Raw genomic sequence first — 12,668 nt, 5'->3', positions numbered from 1 at the left:
GTGTTGATGTTTTGTTCCCTACTGTAATTCCACCCTTGAAGTTTTAATATTCTGGACTTACTCGAAGTTTCTTGATGAAAGTGATGAATTTGCTCCTTGAAAAACAAAACAAAAACAACAACAAAATCAGAATAAAGAGTCGAGTCCTTAGTGATAAAGGTGGAAACAGTGTGGAATGCGTACCTGGGCAGGATGCCCAGAGACGAGTCTCTGTGTTTGATGAGGCCCACTCGGCCGTCGTTGTTCCTCTTGTGCTGCATGGACACGCTGCAGATCTGGACCACCACCTCCCACAGCTCCTTGGCCGTGCGTCGACTCTCCTTGGGACCGGGCAGCTCTTTGCAGGTGGAGGCCAGGAGCTGACCCACCTGGACGGGACGTTTTCACTCATCATCAATAATCAATTAATTAATAGTGTGAAGTCATCGTCAGGAGGTCACAGCAGGTCTCACCTTGATGTAGGGGTTGTTCATGACCAGAGAGGGCGGCACCTGCAGGGTCAGATAGTCGTTCTCTCTCCAGTTCAACATGAAGGCGACGCACTCCTCTCCGACCACCTGACGCAGCGGCAGATCTGGGGAGAGAAATGTGATCAGTTCCACCTGCGACACCTCCAGTTCTCCTTCACTTCCTGTGGTTCTTCCTGGAGAACAGCCTGACCGTGGATCCTCATCTCCAGGTAACCTCGGACTCTGCTGACCAGATCGGGCGGCGGCCTCTCTTTGCTGCCCTCTGCTGCCATGGTCTCGTGGGCTCTCACCTCCAGCAGCAGCATCTCGTTCAGCATCACCTGCCTCAGTTTGGGCGAGAACTCCGTCACCAGCTCCAGGCAGGCGGAGAAAAGCTGCCGTGCGTGGACAAAGTCCTGACAGGACAAGAAAACATGAACGGAGGTTTCAAACCCTGAGCTCTCAAACGTCTTTACGCGGTGAGTGACGGCGGTGACCTAACGACCTTTATGGAGATGCAGTGAAGTCCTTTGGCCATCAGGATGTAGACCAGGTCTTTGGTCAGGTTGTCTTTAATACTCAGGATCACATTGATGTAGTCTGGAGGGACCTCCCACTGAGAAGAAAAACAACAACAACAAAATAATCACAGCCAAAATGAGAACACTTGTGAAACATCATGACATCATTGTTTTTCCCAGTTTCTCCACCTTGCTGTTGACCTTCCAGAAAGGTCTTTCAGCCATGCCATGAAGCTCAATAAGAATCTGTCTGATCTTGCGTGGATCCAGTGACAGGATGAGCTGCTGCTCCAACTGTCCGATGTTGACGGTCGGAGAAGCTGTGGAGGAGCAGAGCAGACGGACGGAAGTGTAAAGAAACAGGTTCTCCACTGAGGCAGAGGACGAGGACAGAGGAACCTTGTGAACGCACCTGGAATGTCGTAGAACGACGGCAGAGGTTTGGTGCTGAGGTTGATGGTGGCCGACCTCTTCTTCATCTGCTCCACCAGGACGTTCCTCTCCTCCTCCCTCAGCAGCTCCACGAACAGCTTGTGAGAGGAGACCACGAAGACCATGGAGAGGTCTTCAAAACTTTCACCCAGAGTCCTGGACCGGAGAAAACACCGGGTCGGTTTATTGACGTTTAACTGGAGGAGATGCTGAAGAATCTCAGTGTTCAAGCACTTTCAAGGTCCACTTCAAGACCTTATTGGTGGCAGACCACAGTCTTTACAGTTGACAAATTTTCATCACTTACTTCATAAAACCGGCCATGTTCCTTCTGGCCGTCTCAGACGTACGGTCCTTCTCCAGTGAACGTGTGGCCACCTGCAGGACAAAAAGAGTATAAACCCAGATGTCCAAGAGTTACCGTACATTCACCATGACTTTATGATTTTGTCGTTGATTTAACGATTGCAAATTTACCTCTAAAATAAAGTCCACCATCCGTCTGCTGGGTCGGAGCAGCAGCTGTTGGAAGCGAACGCTGTGAACTTCTCCCTCTAGAGCGTCACGGACGGCGTTACAGACGCACAGCTTGTGGCAAAACTCATCCAGGCCGGTTTCACTGCAGAGGGGCAGAAGAAAAATATCCTCATGAGTTACAATGGAACTGTACCAGAGGATGGTGTTTTATATGTCAGAACATTTTACACTCTGATCTCACCCTTGTTGGACGTTGTACAGGAACTCTCTGAGGACAGACCTCCTGAAGTGGTTTGGTAAACTGCGGGTCACGTTGTCTTTGATGAAGGCTTCGATGACGGCCTGGAAAAAGTCGTACACACATCATACACAGGTGTAATCGGCAAAAAGCTAACATCGGACAACACTAGTTTCTTAGCGTTTGCTCTGACCTTGTAGTTGCGTGCCCTGATCAGACTGTTGATCTGATCATATGGTGATGTCTGGGAATCAGACGGATCACAGTCTCCGGTCAGAGCTTTGCAGGCGTTCCAGTATCCTGCCAGTCGCTTCTCGTCCAGGTGGACGTGAACAGCTGAGTCCAGCTGTGGACAAAATAAAAACACAAACCCACTCAGAGTACAGACAATAAATATGCAGTATAATAATATTTTATTATTTATTGGAGTCAGAGTAGAAGATGCAGAGGAGGAGAGATGGAAATCAATGATTCGCTGTGGCAAAAAAGGGAAAAAAAAGAAGAAGAAGATGCATCTATTAAAGTAAAATGTACCTTTTTTAGAAGCTCCACCGTCTGTCTGAAATGCTCTTTAGCTTTCATGAAGGACGGCTGGTCAGTGCAGCCTCGCTGGAAGAAAATACCTCCCAAATCATAATGCACCTGAAATGCAGTTGAAAAGATTTTAAAAGATAAACGTATATCTAAGTGACAGACTGTGCCTAAAGACATCCAACAATGATGAATAATAGCACTATTTTTTTTAAATAACTTTGATTCCTCCTCCTCCCACCTGACAGTGCAGCTCCTCGGTGCTGATGCACAGCCCCGCAGTCGAAGCCTCGGTCTCTCCGTTTGCAGCAGCGTCAGCAGCCAACAGGTCCAGAGTCCTGAGGGTGTGAATGTAAAAGTCTTTCTTCAGACAAAGAGCTCCCTCCAGGACACTGATGGAGTCGGTGGCCTGCTCCTTCAACTGAAAATATAAAAACCATCAAAAAGTCATGTCAACAACCCTCCTTCATTCTGGTTACATTTGTATGGATTATAAAAAAAATCACTCACCACAGCAAGAATGTTGTCTGTCATTTCTTTCTCCTGCTGTACAATATTCAGACTAGATGAAACCAGAAGGATAAAAAAAAGGAAAAACTTTTTTTGTGAAACTCAATGCAATATATTTGGGTTCATACACATGCTGGAAACTGATCAAAGCAGAACATACATGTTCATCTGGTGAGGTCCAGGTTTGGTCTGTTTCTCTGGGAAACTGCTCAACACAATCGTTCTGATGGCCCTTTTAGGAAGTATAAAAAAAATTATATGTTAATGTCACGTTTATCTTTGCGTTGTTAAAAGTATTCTGTAAATGTGAAGAGCCTAATGGAAAAGTAAAGGTGAGAAATGGACATAAAAAGCATGAGTGCACCTCACAGGGACATCAACAAAGTTTTTTATTTTTCAGTCGTTTCTTTGGGGTTTATTTTACCAGCGGTTGTAGATGATGACAGCCATGGCGGTGGTGGGAGGGAGAGTGGACAGATCCAGGTCCACATGTTTCACACCTGGAGGAACTTTGCTCACACAGAGCAGCTCATTCAATAACATGTTCAACACTGGAATGGTCAAGCTGCAGGAGAAAGAGCGAGTCAGAACAGAAATGTTACTTCAGTTCATAAATAAAGTTCAAAACAGGCCACACACTGACCCTTTTTCCAGCACTTCCAGATCCCACTTCATATGAGCTGCTACTTTCAGGGCCAGCAGCTTCAGGGTTCTGTTCCTGCAGTTGTCCGCTGGAGGCTGAACCTGGTTCTGCTCATTCAACGAGGGCTTAGACGCCTGCTCCAGGAACTGAACAATCAGCTGCACTGGGAGAGGGTCTGTGGAGACAGATTTAGTTAAAAAAAAATCATTCCATCAAAGCAGCACTTTAACATTACATTTTTAATACCATTAGACACCATTTCATGTTGACACAAACCTGGGTTTGCCTTCTGCAGGTGTGTCTCCAGCAGACTACTGTCTAGAAGGAATTCAAACCATGACGTTTGCAGAGGCGTGCTGGGACGACCGCTGGCCACAATTGCCACCCGGTCTGCAGCCTCAGCACTCATCCTGCCCTGCGGAACAAGGAGATACATTTTTTTTTTTTTTTTTTAAATCATAAAAACACATTTTTAACAGAGCTTGACATTGGACTTAAATTGAGTAAAAATCACGTTTCAAACCAAGGCTAGAACGTCTATCAGTGTTAAAAGTCGTGGCAGAGTTAGTTTATTATAACACTTATTTTGATAATGTTTATGTGGATATGATATTGATAAACTGTGTATTTCTAATAATTATTTATTGTAGTAAACTATAAAAGAAATGGCGGCAACAAACAGCGTCTTTGAAAGTAACATTTCCTGTGCCAAACTAACAAATTTATATTCAATTTATTCACCAACAATTATTTGGTGGGTAAGTTACTAGTAGTTTATAAGCTCTAACAAACTTCCACATAATAAATTACTTGACTACAGTATTAATTGCCTTTTCGTAATAGACAAAATGCCCGATGATATGCTGTATATATTTTTGTGCATTTAAACAAGTTAGTGTGTGTCAAATAAACTTCTATGAAATGATAATTTTATAAAAGTGTAATTTGTGTGGGCGGAGACTTGAGCTTTCCTCAGAAAGAATAAACGAAATAGCCAATTAGGGATGTTGTTGTGTCTAAATCCAGCGCACCGTTTTCGCTCATCCTCAGTCTGTAACTTATGCTACAGCTAAACTGCTCATTTTCTCAGCCTTTCTACGCATACAGAGGCGGTCTATCTTACCTTAAAATACCGAAATAAAAACTGCTGATAAAAGTATTAAAACTGGACAAAAATAACTACATAAATAGGGTCGAACAGCGACACAGACTGTTGAGTTCTCACATATTTCATTCTGCGATTCGCCATCGCTTTGAGATGCACTTCCGGTTCCGGTGCGTCGCGGGCGATTAACACAGTCTTGCGCTGTATTTACGCATATTTATACTCTGCGTCCAAAATAATTTTTTAAAATGTTATATAATAATATTAATATTAAAATGTTTATATTTTGTTAGCATACGTCGAATTATATAAAGAAAAATATATAAGAATAAACTATACCTTTCGTTATAAAAACCTTATTTTTTAAATGAAGGAATTACAAAGGGTTCAATAATAGAAAAAATTATAAAGTTTAGCAATGACATTAAAATTTAACAGAATTAATGCGGATTAATGATTCAATTCAGAGCTAATCAGCACATCATTGACCTTTAAAGACAAAATAAGAACAATTCTGATATTTTTTCATTTTTTTTATTTAGTTGGTTTTAACCCATTTTACTTTTCATTTTGTATCAAGCATTATTCAGCAGTGAATGACTGACCCTGAAGCCACATCAGAAATGTGATCATCACTGCATATTGTGCATTTTGTTAAGTTAAAGAAATACAACATGGATAAAACACATGTACAAAGTTGAGCAATACATTTATTATCAACTCATACACTCATTTGATTGGCTTCAGTAACATAATAAAACATATTGTTCATATTCACAGAGGAGAAGTTAGTGGTGAAGGTTAAACAACAGCGCCAGAATGAACTGGTGAATATTTCAAGTTACAACCAGGATGGGAGGAAAACAAAAATCTTAAAAAACCTTTTTAAAAAAGTTTCTAAAGTGAAACACATCAGTTCCATCTTATGAACTCAAGGCATCCAGACACAGCCATAGAACATCCGCTCAGTGGCTTGTTTGTTTGGATGTGAAGGTTTAATTTCAACTTCTAGAAGCCTCTAGAATAAGAAATGACGCTGTGACCTGCAGGAATGAGAATCTAAAAACACAGATCACACACTGCATAGGTTTTAGAGCAGAAATTGAAAGTAAAGCAACGTCTCAGTAAATACTCAGTAACTAAATACTGATTATTTGTGATCTTATTCTTGTCAAATATTCTTAATAGGTACTTTTCAAATACCTACGACTAAATATCTGATAACTAATATTCTGAAAGTGTGAAGAATCGGAGTCTGTTTGAGTTATTGCAAACTCATTTTTCTTCATAGGCGAGGAAACTGTAATTATAAAAGGCTTCCTGCAGTTCAGACTGCCATCTGCAGGAAATAAAATGCCACAAATAAAAGATGACCTCACTATGACATTGTCGTCTATTGTTGTTGTCTTACTGCTACCTTAGAACCTGGAAATAAATAATACAGTAGGGATGTCCAAGACTAACTTTTTGCCGGTATGCTGATATAGTCCGAACACTTCTGAAGATGGTAAACCGATACCAATATATGCAGGTGTTTGCCCCTGAGATAAACATCTCAGGACACTACAAGGAAATACAGCATATTTGGCAAAATCCAGGCATTGCGTTATCGGGTTTTCATTATCGGAGAAAAAACACAATAACAATTGTTACCGATATTATAATAATAATATCTGTCAGCTGATATTATTGGCTCTTCCTCTGATCTGCTCAGTCCTAATCCTCTCCGTCCACTCCAGACTGCGGCTCCTGTTTAAGACAGGGTCTCTCAGAGAGACGTCTATTATCCTGGCAGTTGTTGGTGTTGTTGTATTTATAAGTGTCAGCAGTATTTTTGTTTTCTAACAGATGTACAACGTCCTAAATAGTGTTCGACTTCTTCTCTTGTTCTCTCCATAATTTGTCCCTGATAAAAAACAAACTCTGAACCAGAAAACCTGGTGAGTATTTCCAACTGTGTGCCTCCACAACGCCTGGACGTCGTTTCAGACCTGGAGCCCAGTGACTGGACTTTGAGGACGTCAGCTCTGCCTCAGGGATCGTTGTCAGCAGCCAGGACAGAACTGCCGTCAGTATTGAAAAGAGATGACAGAGTTGACTTTGTACACGTGGTACGATCGGTTCCAGAACACTCTGGTGAAGTAGTTGGTATAAGGAGAGTAGTTCATCTTGATTTTGTGGCAGAATCGTCCGTGTTTGGAAAAGGAGTAAATTTCTCCTTTGTCGTAGATGACCTGCAGGAGAACAAGAGGTACAGAGGTAATTGTTTTACTCCATGTAATTACACTAACTACTAATTTTTATTATGGCCAAATATGTTTTCAGAATCTTTTCAGTTTTTAAAACCATAAATTAAAAGAGGATTAGTTACTGATAACCTCTGTTATCACTGTCGTAGGAAGGAACCAAACTCACATGTCCATTAGAAATGTCCAGCATGTCTTTGATGCTGCAGCCTTTAAACTCAGTACAGATGGACTCCTCGATGATGATGTAGTTGGCCTTCTGAGACGTCAGGATCTTATAGATCTCCTCGGCGGATCTCAAGGCATAAACCTGGTACGTCTACAGAGGAGAAAAAACAGAGAGAACTTTAATTTGAAGCGCAAAAATATCACGTTATTTCATCTAAGTACTGTGGGGATTTCTTTATTAACACTTCACTCACATCTTCATTCCGCTTCAGCAGATTAATGTCTGAGTACAGTGGTAAACTGGTCACGACTGAACTTGAACAAAGCTTCACTGTTCCCAGCAGCTGTGGACTTCCTGCAAACACTGCCATCGCTGGAGCGTTGGACCTGGAACAGGAAGAACATTCCTGATGATTCCAACGACCAAAAGTATAAAAAGACACCATCATTATGATCTGTTTTACCGCAACATTCCACCAGGGGGTGGGGTCACATTTCCTTTACCTGATCCAGCTGATCAGCTCCACTGTATCTGGATCGTAGAACTCTGGCAGATCAGACAGTTCAGTCAAGACTCGAGGGCAGTACTGAGACGAGAGGAGAGGAGAGATGAAAAACATCTTACTGGCTCAGCATCGGAGCAGTTGAGCCTTAATAATTAATATATGAATTTTATTAACTAATGTGAGAGAATCGTTCTCACCTCCCTCCATAAACTGAAACCAATGATGGTCGGAACAGCTGTGCTGAGGATCAGAATATGGAAAAATAAAGATTATAATATTTTAATTTTTTTTTTATGATTTATTTGTATTTGAAAAAGTAAATGAAACAGTAGCGAGTGTCTGCAGACTCTCACCAGTACCACAGGGTTCATGGACCTCAGTTTGAGCCACCGGAACACAGTCATCCACAGGTCTGGAGAACAGATGCCGAAGGCTGTGAACATGCAGACGTACGGCGTCCACAAATACTTCATCCTGCATCGATACAAAAAAAGCAAAAAATAAAAGATATTAGATCAAACAATAAAAATGATTACTGTTCGATTTAGTAAAATGTAGTAACTGTAATTAACTTAAAGACCTCACCCATCAAAGAGCATCGTCAGACCCCCAAAGAGCAGCATGTGAAAGACGTGGTAGTTGACCTCGGGCTTCTCTCCTATTCGTCCGTCTTCCTGTCGACGGCTGGTTTTCATTGGCTTACCACTGAAATGGAGTCAAACTCTTTCATTAATGGTATTAGGGTAAATTAGTAACAAAAAAAATAACATCCATAAATGTGTGAGAGCGTGGCACCAGCAGCAGACCTGAGTTTCCTGTAGATGGTCTGACTGGTGGACAGCAGACACACAGTCAGAACCAGGAAGTAAAAAGGAAGGACTGAAGTCTGGGTCAGTCTCAGGAAGAAGTCCTGTCCAGGTTTCTGGAATCCATCCTGGCACAGGAGGAGGTTGGTCACAAAGTCACTGAAGACAAAGAAACAAACACAACAACACAACATAGACTTTAAAGGGTCTGTCCAGGGTTTTTACCAGGGGCCAGAAACCAGCCTCAGATATTTAACCTCAGAGAAACATGGCTGAGGGAACAGGATATAAATCCACTGTTTCCACTGTTAATGATCCCAAATGTGGAATTTCTTTTAGTCCAAAACATTCTGTGTCCACTGTGAGACAAACATCATTGTTTGTCAAAAATCTTTTAAATAGCACCTTAAGATTATTTTAAATACAGTCTGTTTTCCAGTAGAAAGCTCTGCAACTCACGTTGTTGTGTTGAGCAAAAATTTCACTTCCAGGAACTTCAGTATGAATTCAGCATCACCGGCAGGAACAAGTTTCTGTGAATGAGAAGAACGCCGTCATTAATCCAAAGTGTTTCTTTGTTTACAGACAGAGAGAAAAGTCTGGGTCTTTTTGAAACCGTACCTTAACCAAGTAACTGAAGGTGATCGCTGTATAAAAGACCAGATGAAAATGAAGGAAGAGCTTCATGACTCTGGCCACCAGAGGGCCTATTTTCATCTTTTGCTGCAATAAAAACCGATAAAGAGAAAACTCTTAGACTCCGATATTCTAAAGAACAAAGTTTGAAAATTAATTAATTAATTAATTAAAAAAAAAGGTGTTGCTAATTCTACCTGGAAGTACCTCACGAGCACTGAGCCAATCAGGAGGCTGAGCAGTGGTGAGCTAAGCAGGGCCGGGTTCTGAAATTGGAACAGATAGGCCAGGAACAGGGAGCTGAGGTAAACTTTGTGGATGTCAGCCATCTGTAGGTGTCGAGGACACAAGGAGGGGGAGAAAAAAAACAGAGTTTATGTTTGTCAAGGACTGGTAAGACTGGTTAATATGAAACCTGGTTATCTATCTAGTCCAAGTCAAGTTCATGGTCTTGCCTTACGACTCGGCACCAGGTCAAAGGAGTCGAGCAGGAAGAGACAGAGGCCTTGGACGAAGAGCACATAATGGCTGTGTTCCCAGAGCAGGAGGAAGGTGAAGGTGGTGGCGCTCATGGCCAGAAAGCAGAACATCTACGGACAGAGAGAGAGAGAGAGAGAGAGTCAGTGTCCATCAGTGAGTGACTGTGTGAGCTTGAACAGTCAGGAGGAAATGAATCAGCAGAAAATGAAAACCGACCTCAGTGGCAGAGGAAATGTTGTTGCTCAGGAACCCGGTCAGAGCTGCCACCTGGCAGGAGAAGTACGGCAGAGCCCAGTTTTCCCTCAGAGGAATCGCTAGGTCCACTTTGGTCGTGTCCGGTCTGTGAGAGACACAGAAGTATCAAAGTGTCGACGTGTTAGATTAAAGACCATGAGACAAACTGATGCTTTACGACGAGGCACATTTTCAACAGCACCAATCCTCCCTCACCTGTTGATCACGTACCAGGCCACAGCTAACATGCCGGCCAACCACCTTCCACTCATCACCCAGCTGCACACAAACAGCGCGGTGACACAGACGGCCTGAAGGCCGAAAACTGCTCCCATGTAGAAGTAAATGGGTTCTACAAAGTCCTAAAAAAAAACAGATAAAAAGTCATTGGTTTGATGAAAGAATAAATGTTTTTTTATGAAGAGACTATATTTTAATTTGGAACAAAGCACTGAGGGGTAAAATCCAAGGTTATCCGGAGTCATATTCTGCAAAATAATTACATGTTTAATGATAATTAATGAAAAAATGTGCTTTTTTTAAACCCAGTTTTAATTTTATTATTGGATTTGTGAGTATTCGAGTTTTTGACATGTTTCAAATCTACACTTGATAAATAGATTAAAAATGAAAATAATAATAATAATAATAAAACAGACCTGGCTCCCTGTGACTCTGTACACAAAGCTGGTTATTATCTCTGGATACAGAGACAGACGCTCCACGGCGTTGATGGTTTCACCGGAAAGAGTCCTGTTATCTACCATCAGCTCGTAAAAACCTGAGGCAAACCAAACCACAGAAAAGAGACAGTTCCTGACAGTTAAACCAGTTTAAATCCTGAAGGTTACAATACAAGTATTTGTAGCCGAACTACAAACAAACTTTTTCCACATAAGAACAGTCCTTTATTTCTTTTCATCTTGGTTTGACAAGGAAATAAAAGAAAGAACAGTGTCCACAGTGGGAATGTTGTTAAACACCTTTTCACTTGTCAACAGAAAATCCCTAGTATTTCCTCTTTCTTCTACAATGTATTTCCACAATGAAGAACTGAAACAACAGCCATACCTCTTTCAAAGGAGGGCGCTGCCAGCATGCGTTTGTAGTAGTAGTAATAGAGGCCGCTGCCTTCCTGGAAGGTGATTTCACGCTCGAGCTCCTGACAGAAATGACATAACATTCATGTTTTACACTGAATAACGTGGCAGGACAGTGAGGTGGATGTGAAGTGGGTATAAGGTTCAAAAACCAGTCGCACACCTGCCTTTTTGAGAACCAGAACTTCCTGTCATGATACGTCGACAGATACACAGCGTAGAGCATACCGCAGGAAACAGCTGCCAAACATCCAAAAAACACTCTGACCAGATGCTGCAGAAAACTTGCTGGGAGGCAGAAATACAAACATGAGTACGTCTAGATAATGCTAAAAAAAATAGATCATATAAAAAATACAATATTACACACATAAGGTTTATTTTCAGGACTAACTAAAAAACCCACACATAAGGTTTATTTTCAGGACTAACAAAAAAAACACCACAAACAGATAACGGATAAACATATAGCTGAGATTAACTTACATGGAGGAAGAGAAATCTGGGGGGCTTTGACAGACGTTCCGTTTGACTCCTCTTGTTTGGGGTCATCCTCCTCCTTTTCACCTCCATCTTCCTGAACCAAGTTTTCAGCTTCTGCACAGCTGGACTCGGTCAGTGGCTCGGACGGACCTGCTACGGGATCTGTGACACAATCAATGCCAAAACCATATGAAATATGACAAAGACATAGAATAGTCAGAATAATGAACAGACAAAAATGGACACGTAAAATGATTAAATATTATATTGAACTTAACTTCCTCTAACATCCAGGACAGTTCTCAAACCACTACCGCATTTGAAACACGTGACCCGGTGTGAAATAAGACATTAACATTAAAATAAAAGTGAATTATTCATAGGCACTTCATTGTTTACAACATTATCATAAACCATTAAAGTGACACAGACTTTGCTATTAAGTTACAGCAATGCGTTCAAGTATTAATATACGTCAAGAATCTTAAAAAATTGCAAAACATCTCTCTGATTAAAAAACTTTGCGGAACTTTTTTACAATGACTTAGCAACACGGACATAAATCCTGCTGCTCGGTTAGCAAAGTGCTAAATTAGCTCTGCTTACCCTCAGTCTGCTGCACCTCCTCAGTTGGTCCGCCCTCTTGCACTCCTCTTTCTCCTTCTTCATCACTATTTCCATCCAAAGTCTCAGTTTTCCTACATCTTAGTTCAGTCATGACGAGGTTAAAGCTCGAAGACGTAGTTGTGGTTGTATGCTGTATCGAAACAGAAACAGCATGCTAACTAACTAGCACGCAGCTAAACCACCCGCAAAAAAAAAATAAAAAAGATGCCCAAAAATGTAATGAACTGTGCCTGTCAGGTGAAGACGACACGGGCCTAGTGACGGTCTTCTCAGCTCTGGTTGAACTTTTTTAAAAACTACTGTTAAATCATCTCCAGCTCCGTGACTCTGTTCAGTTACAGTAGTCCTGAACGAACTGTGTAGGAGTGAACAGCGGTGTACATCCCTCCGCCGGATGGAAGTGACGGTTTTGACCGAAACACGGCGGAATTTGCCGAAGTCATCGACGCGGTAAAAAATTTAAAAAAACATTAAAA

General features: G+C 41.7%; 2 protein-coding genes across 3 annotated transcripts in view; both read right to left on the bottom strand.

The window, feature by feature from the left end:
- ints8 (integrator complex subunit 8) overlaps positions 1-5,069 on the bottom strand; it is a 10,398-nt gene extending 5,329 nt beyond the window's left edge. Inside the window, exons 1-19 of one of the 2 annotated variants that reach the window (XM_008331050.3) lie at positions 4,925-5,069; positions 4,078-4,216; positions 3,802-3,976; positions 3,583-3,723; positions 3,319-3,390; positions 3,159-3,210; positions 2,890-3,069; positions 2,652-2,759; positions 2,311-2,463; positions 2,121-2,221; positions 1,880-2,021; positions 1,710-1,780; positions 1,383-1,558; positions 1,160-1,290; positions 955-1,065; positions 661-865; positions 453-574; positions 184-368; positions 62-95 (exon numbers count right to left, since the gene is read on the bottom strand). In XM_008331050.3, the coding sequence (XP_008329272.1) occupies positions 62-95; positions 184-368; positions 453-574; positions 661-865; positions 955-1,065; positions 1,160-1,290; positions 1,383-1,558; positions 1,710-1,780; positions 1,880-2,021; positions 2,121-2,221; positions 2,311-2,463; positions 2,652-2,759; positions 2,890-3,069; positions 3,159-3,210; positions 3,319-3,390; positions 3,583-3,723; positions 3,802-3,976; positions 4,078-4,210 (2,292 nt within the window). In that variant the 5' untranslated portion in view covers positions 4,211-4,216; positions 4,925-5,069. The remainder of the gene's footprint in view (positions 1-61; positions 96-183; positions 369-452; positions 575-660; positions 866-954; positions 1,066-1,159; positions 1,291-1,382; positions 1,559-1,709; positions 1,781-1,879; positions 2,022-2,120; positions 2,222-2,310; positions 2,464-2,651; positions 2,760-2,889; positions 3,070-3,158; positions 3,211-3,318; positions 3,391-3,582; positions 3,724-3,801; positions 3,977-4,077; positions 4,217-4,924) is intronic. The other variant, XM_025065197.1, reaches the window with a different exon arrangement.
- A 527-nt stretch (positions 5,070-5,596) lies between these two features.
- On the bottom strand, positions 5,597-12,590 carry LOC103393923 (dpy-19 like 4). Its single transcript, XM_008331049.3, has 19 exons — positions 12,172-12,590; positions 11,569-11,727; positions 11,246-11,370; positions 11,054-11,144; positions 10,642-10,763; positions 10,199-10,344; positions 9,965-10,088; positions 9,724-9,858; positions 9,466-9,597; positions 9,254-9,355; positions 9,092-9,165; positions 8,633-8,791; positions 8,412-8,531; positions 8,181-8,300; positions 8,024-8,081; positions 7,825-7,907; positions 7,575-7,707; positions 7,322-7,471; positions 5,597-7,140 (listed from the first exon to the last, which is right to left on the bottom strand). The coding sequence occupies exons 1-19, from the start codon at positions 12,281-12,283 to the stop codon at positions 6,976-6,978; spliced, it is 2,310 nt and encodes a 769-aa protein (XP_008329271.1). The 5' UTR covers positions 12,284-12,590; the 3' UTR covers positions 5,597-6,975.
- Between the last annotated feature and the right edge of the window lie 78 nt (positions 12,591-12,668).

This window comes from Cynoglossus semilaevis, chromosome 18 (genome assembly GCF_000523025.1).
Source record: "Cynoglossus semilaevis isolate Cse_v1.0 chromosome 18, Cse_v1.0, whole genome shotgun sequence".
NCBI lineage: Eukaryota > Metazoa > Chordata > Actinopteri > Pleuronectiformes > Cynoglossidae > Cynoglossus > Cynoglossus semilaevis.
Note: the sequence above shows the minus strand (reverse complement) of the source record. Positions and strands in the feature narration are given on the sequence as shown.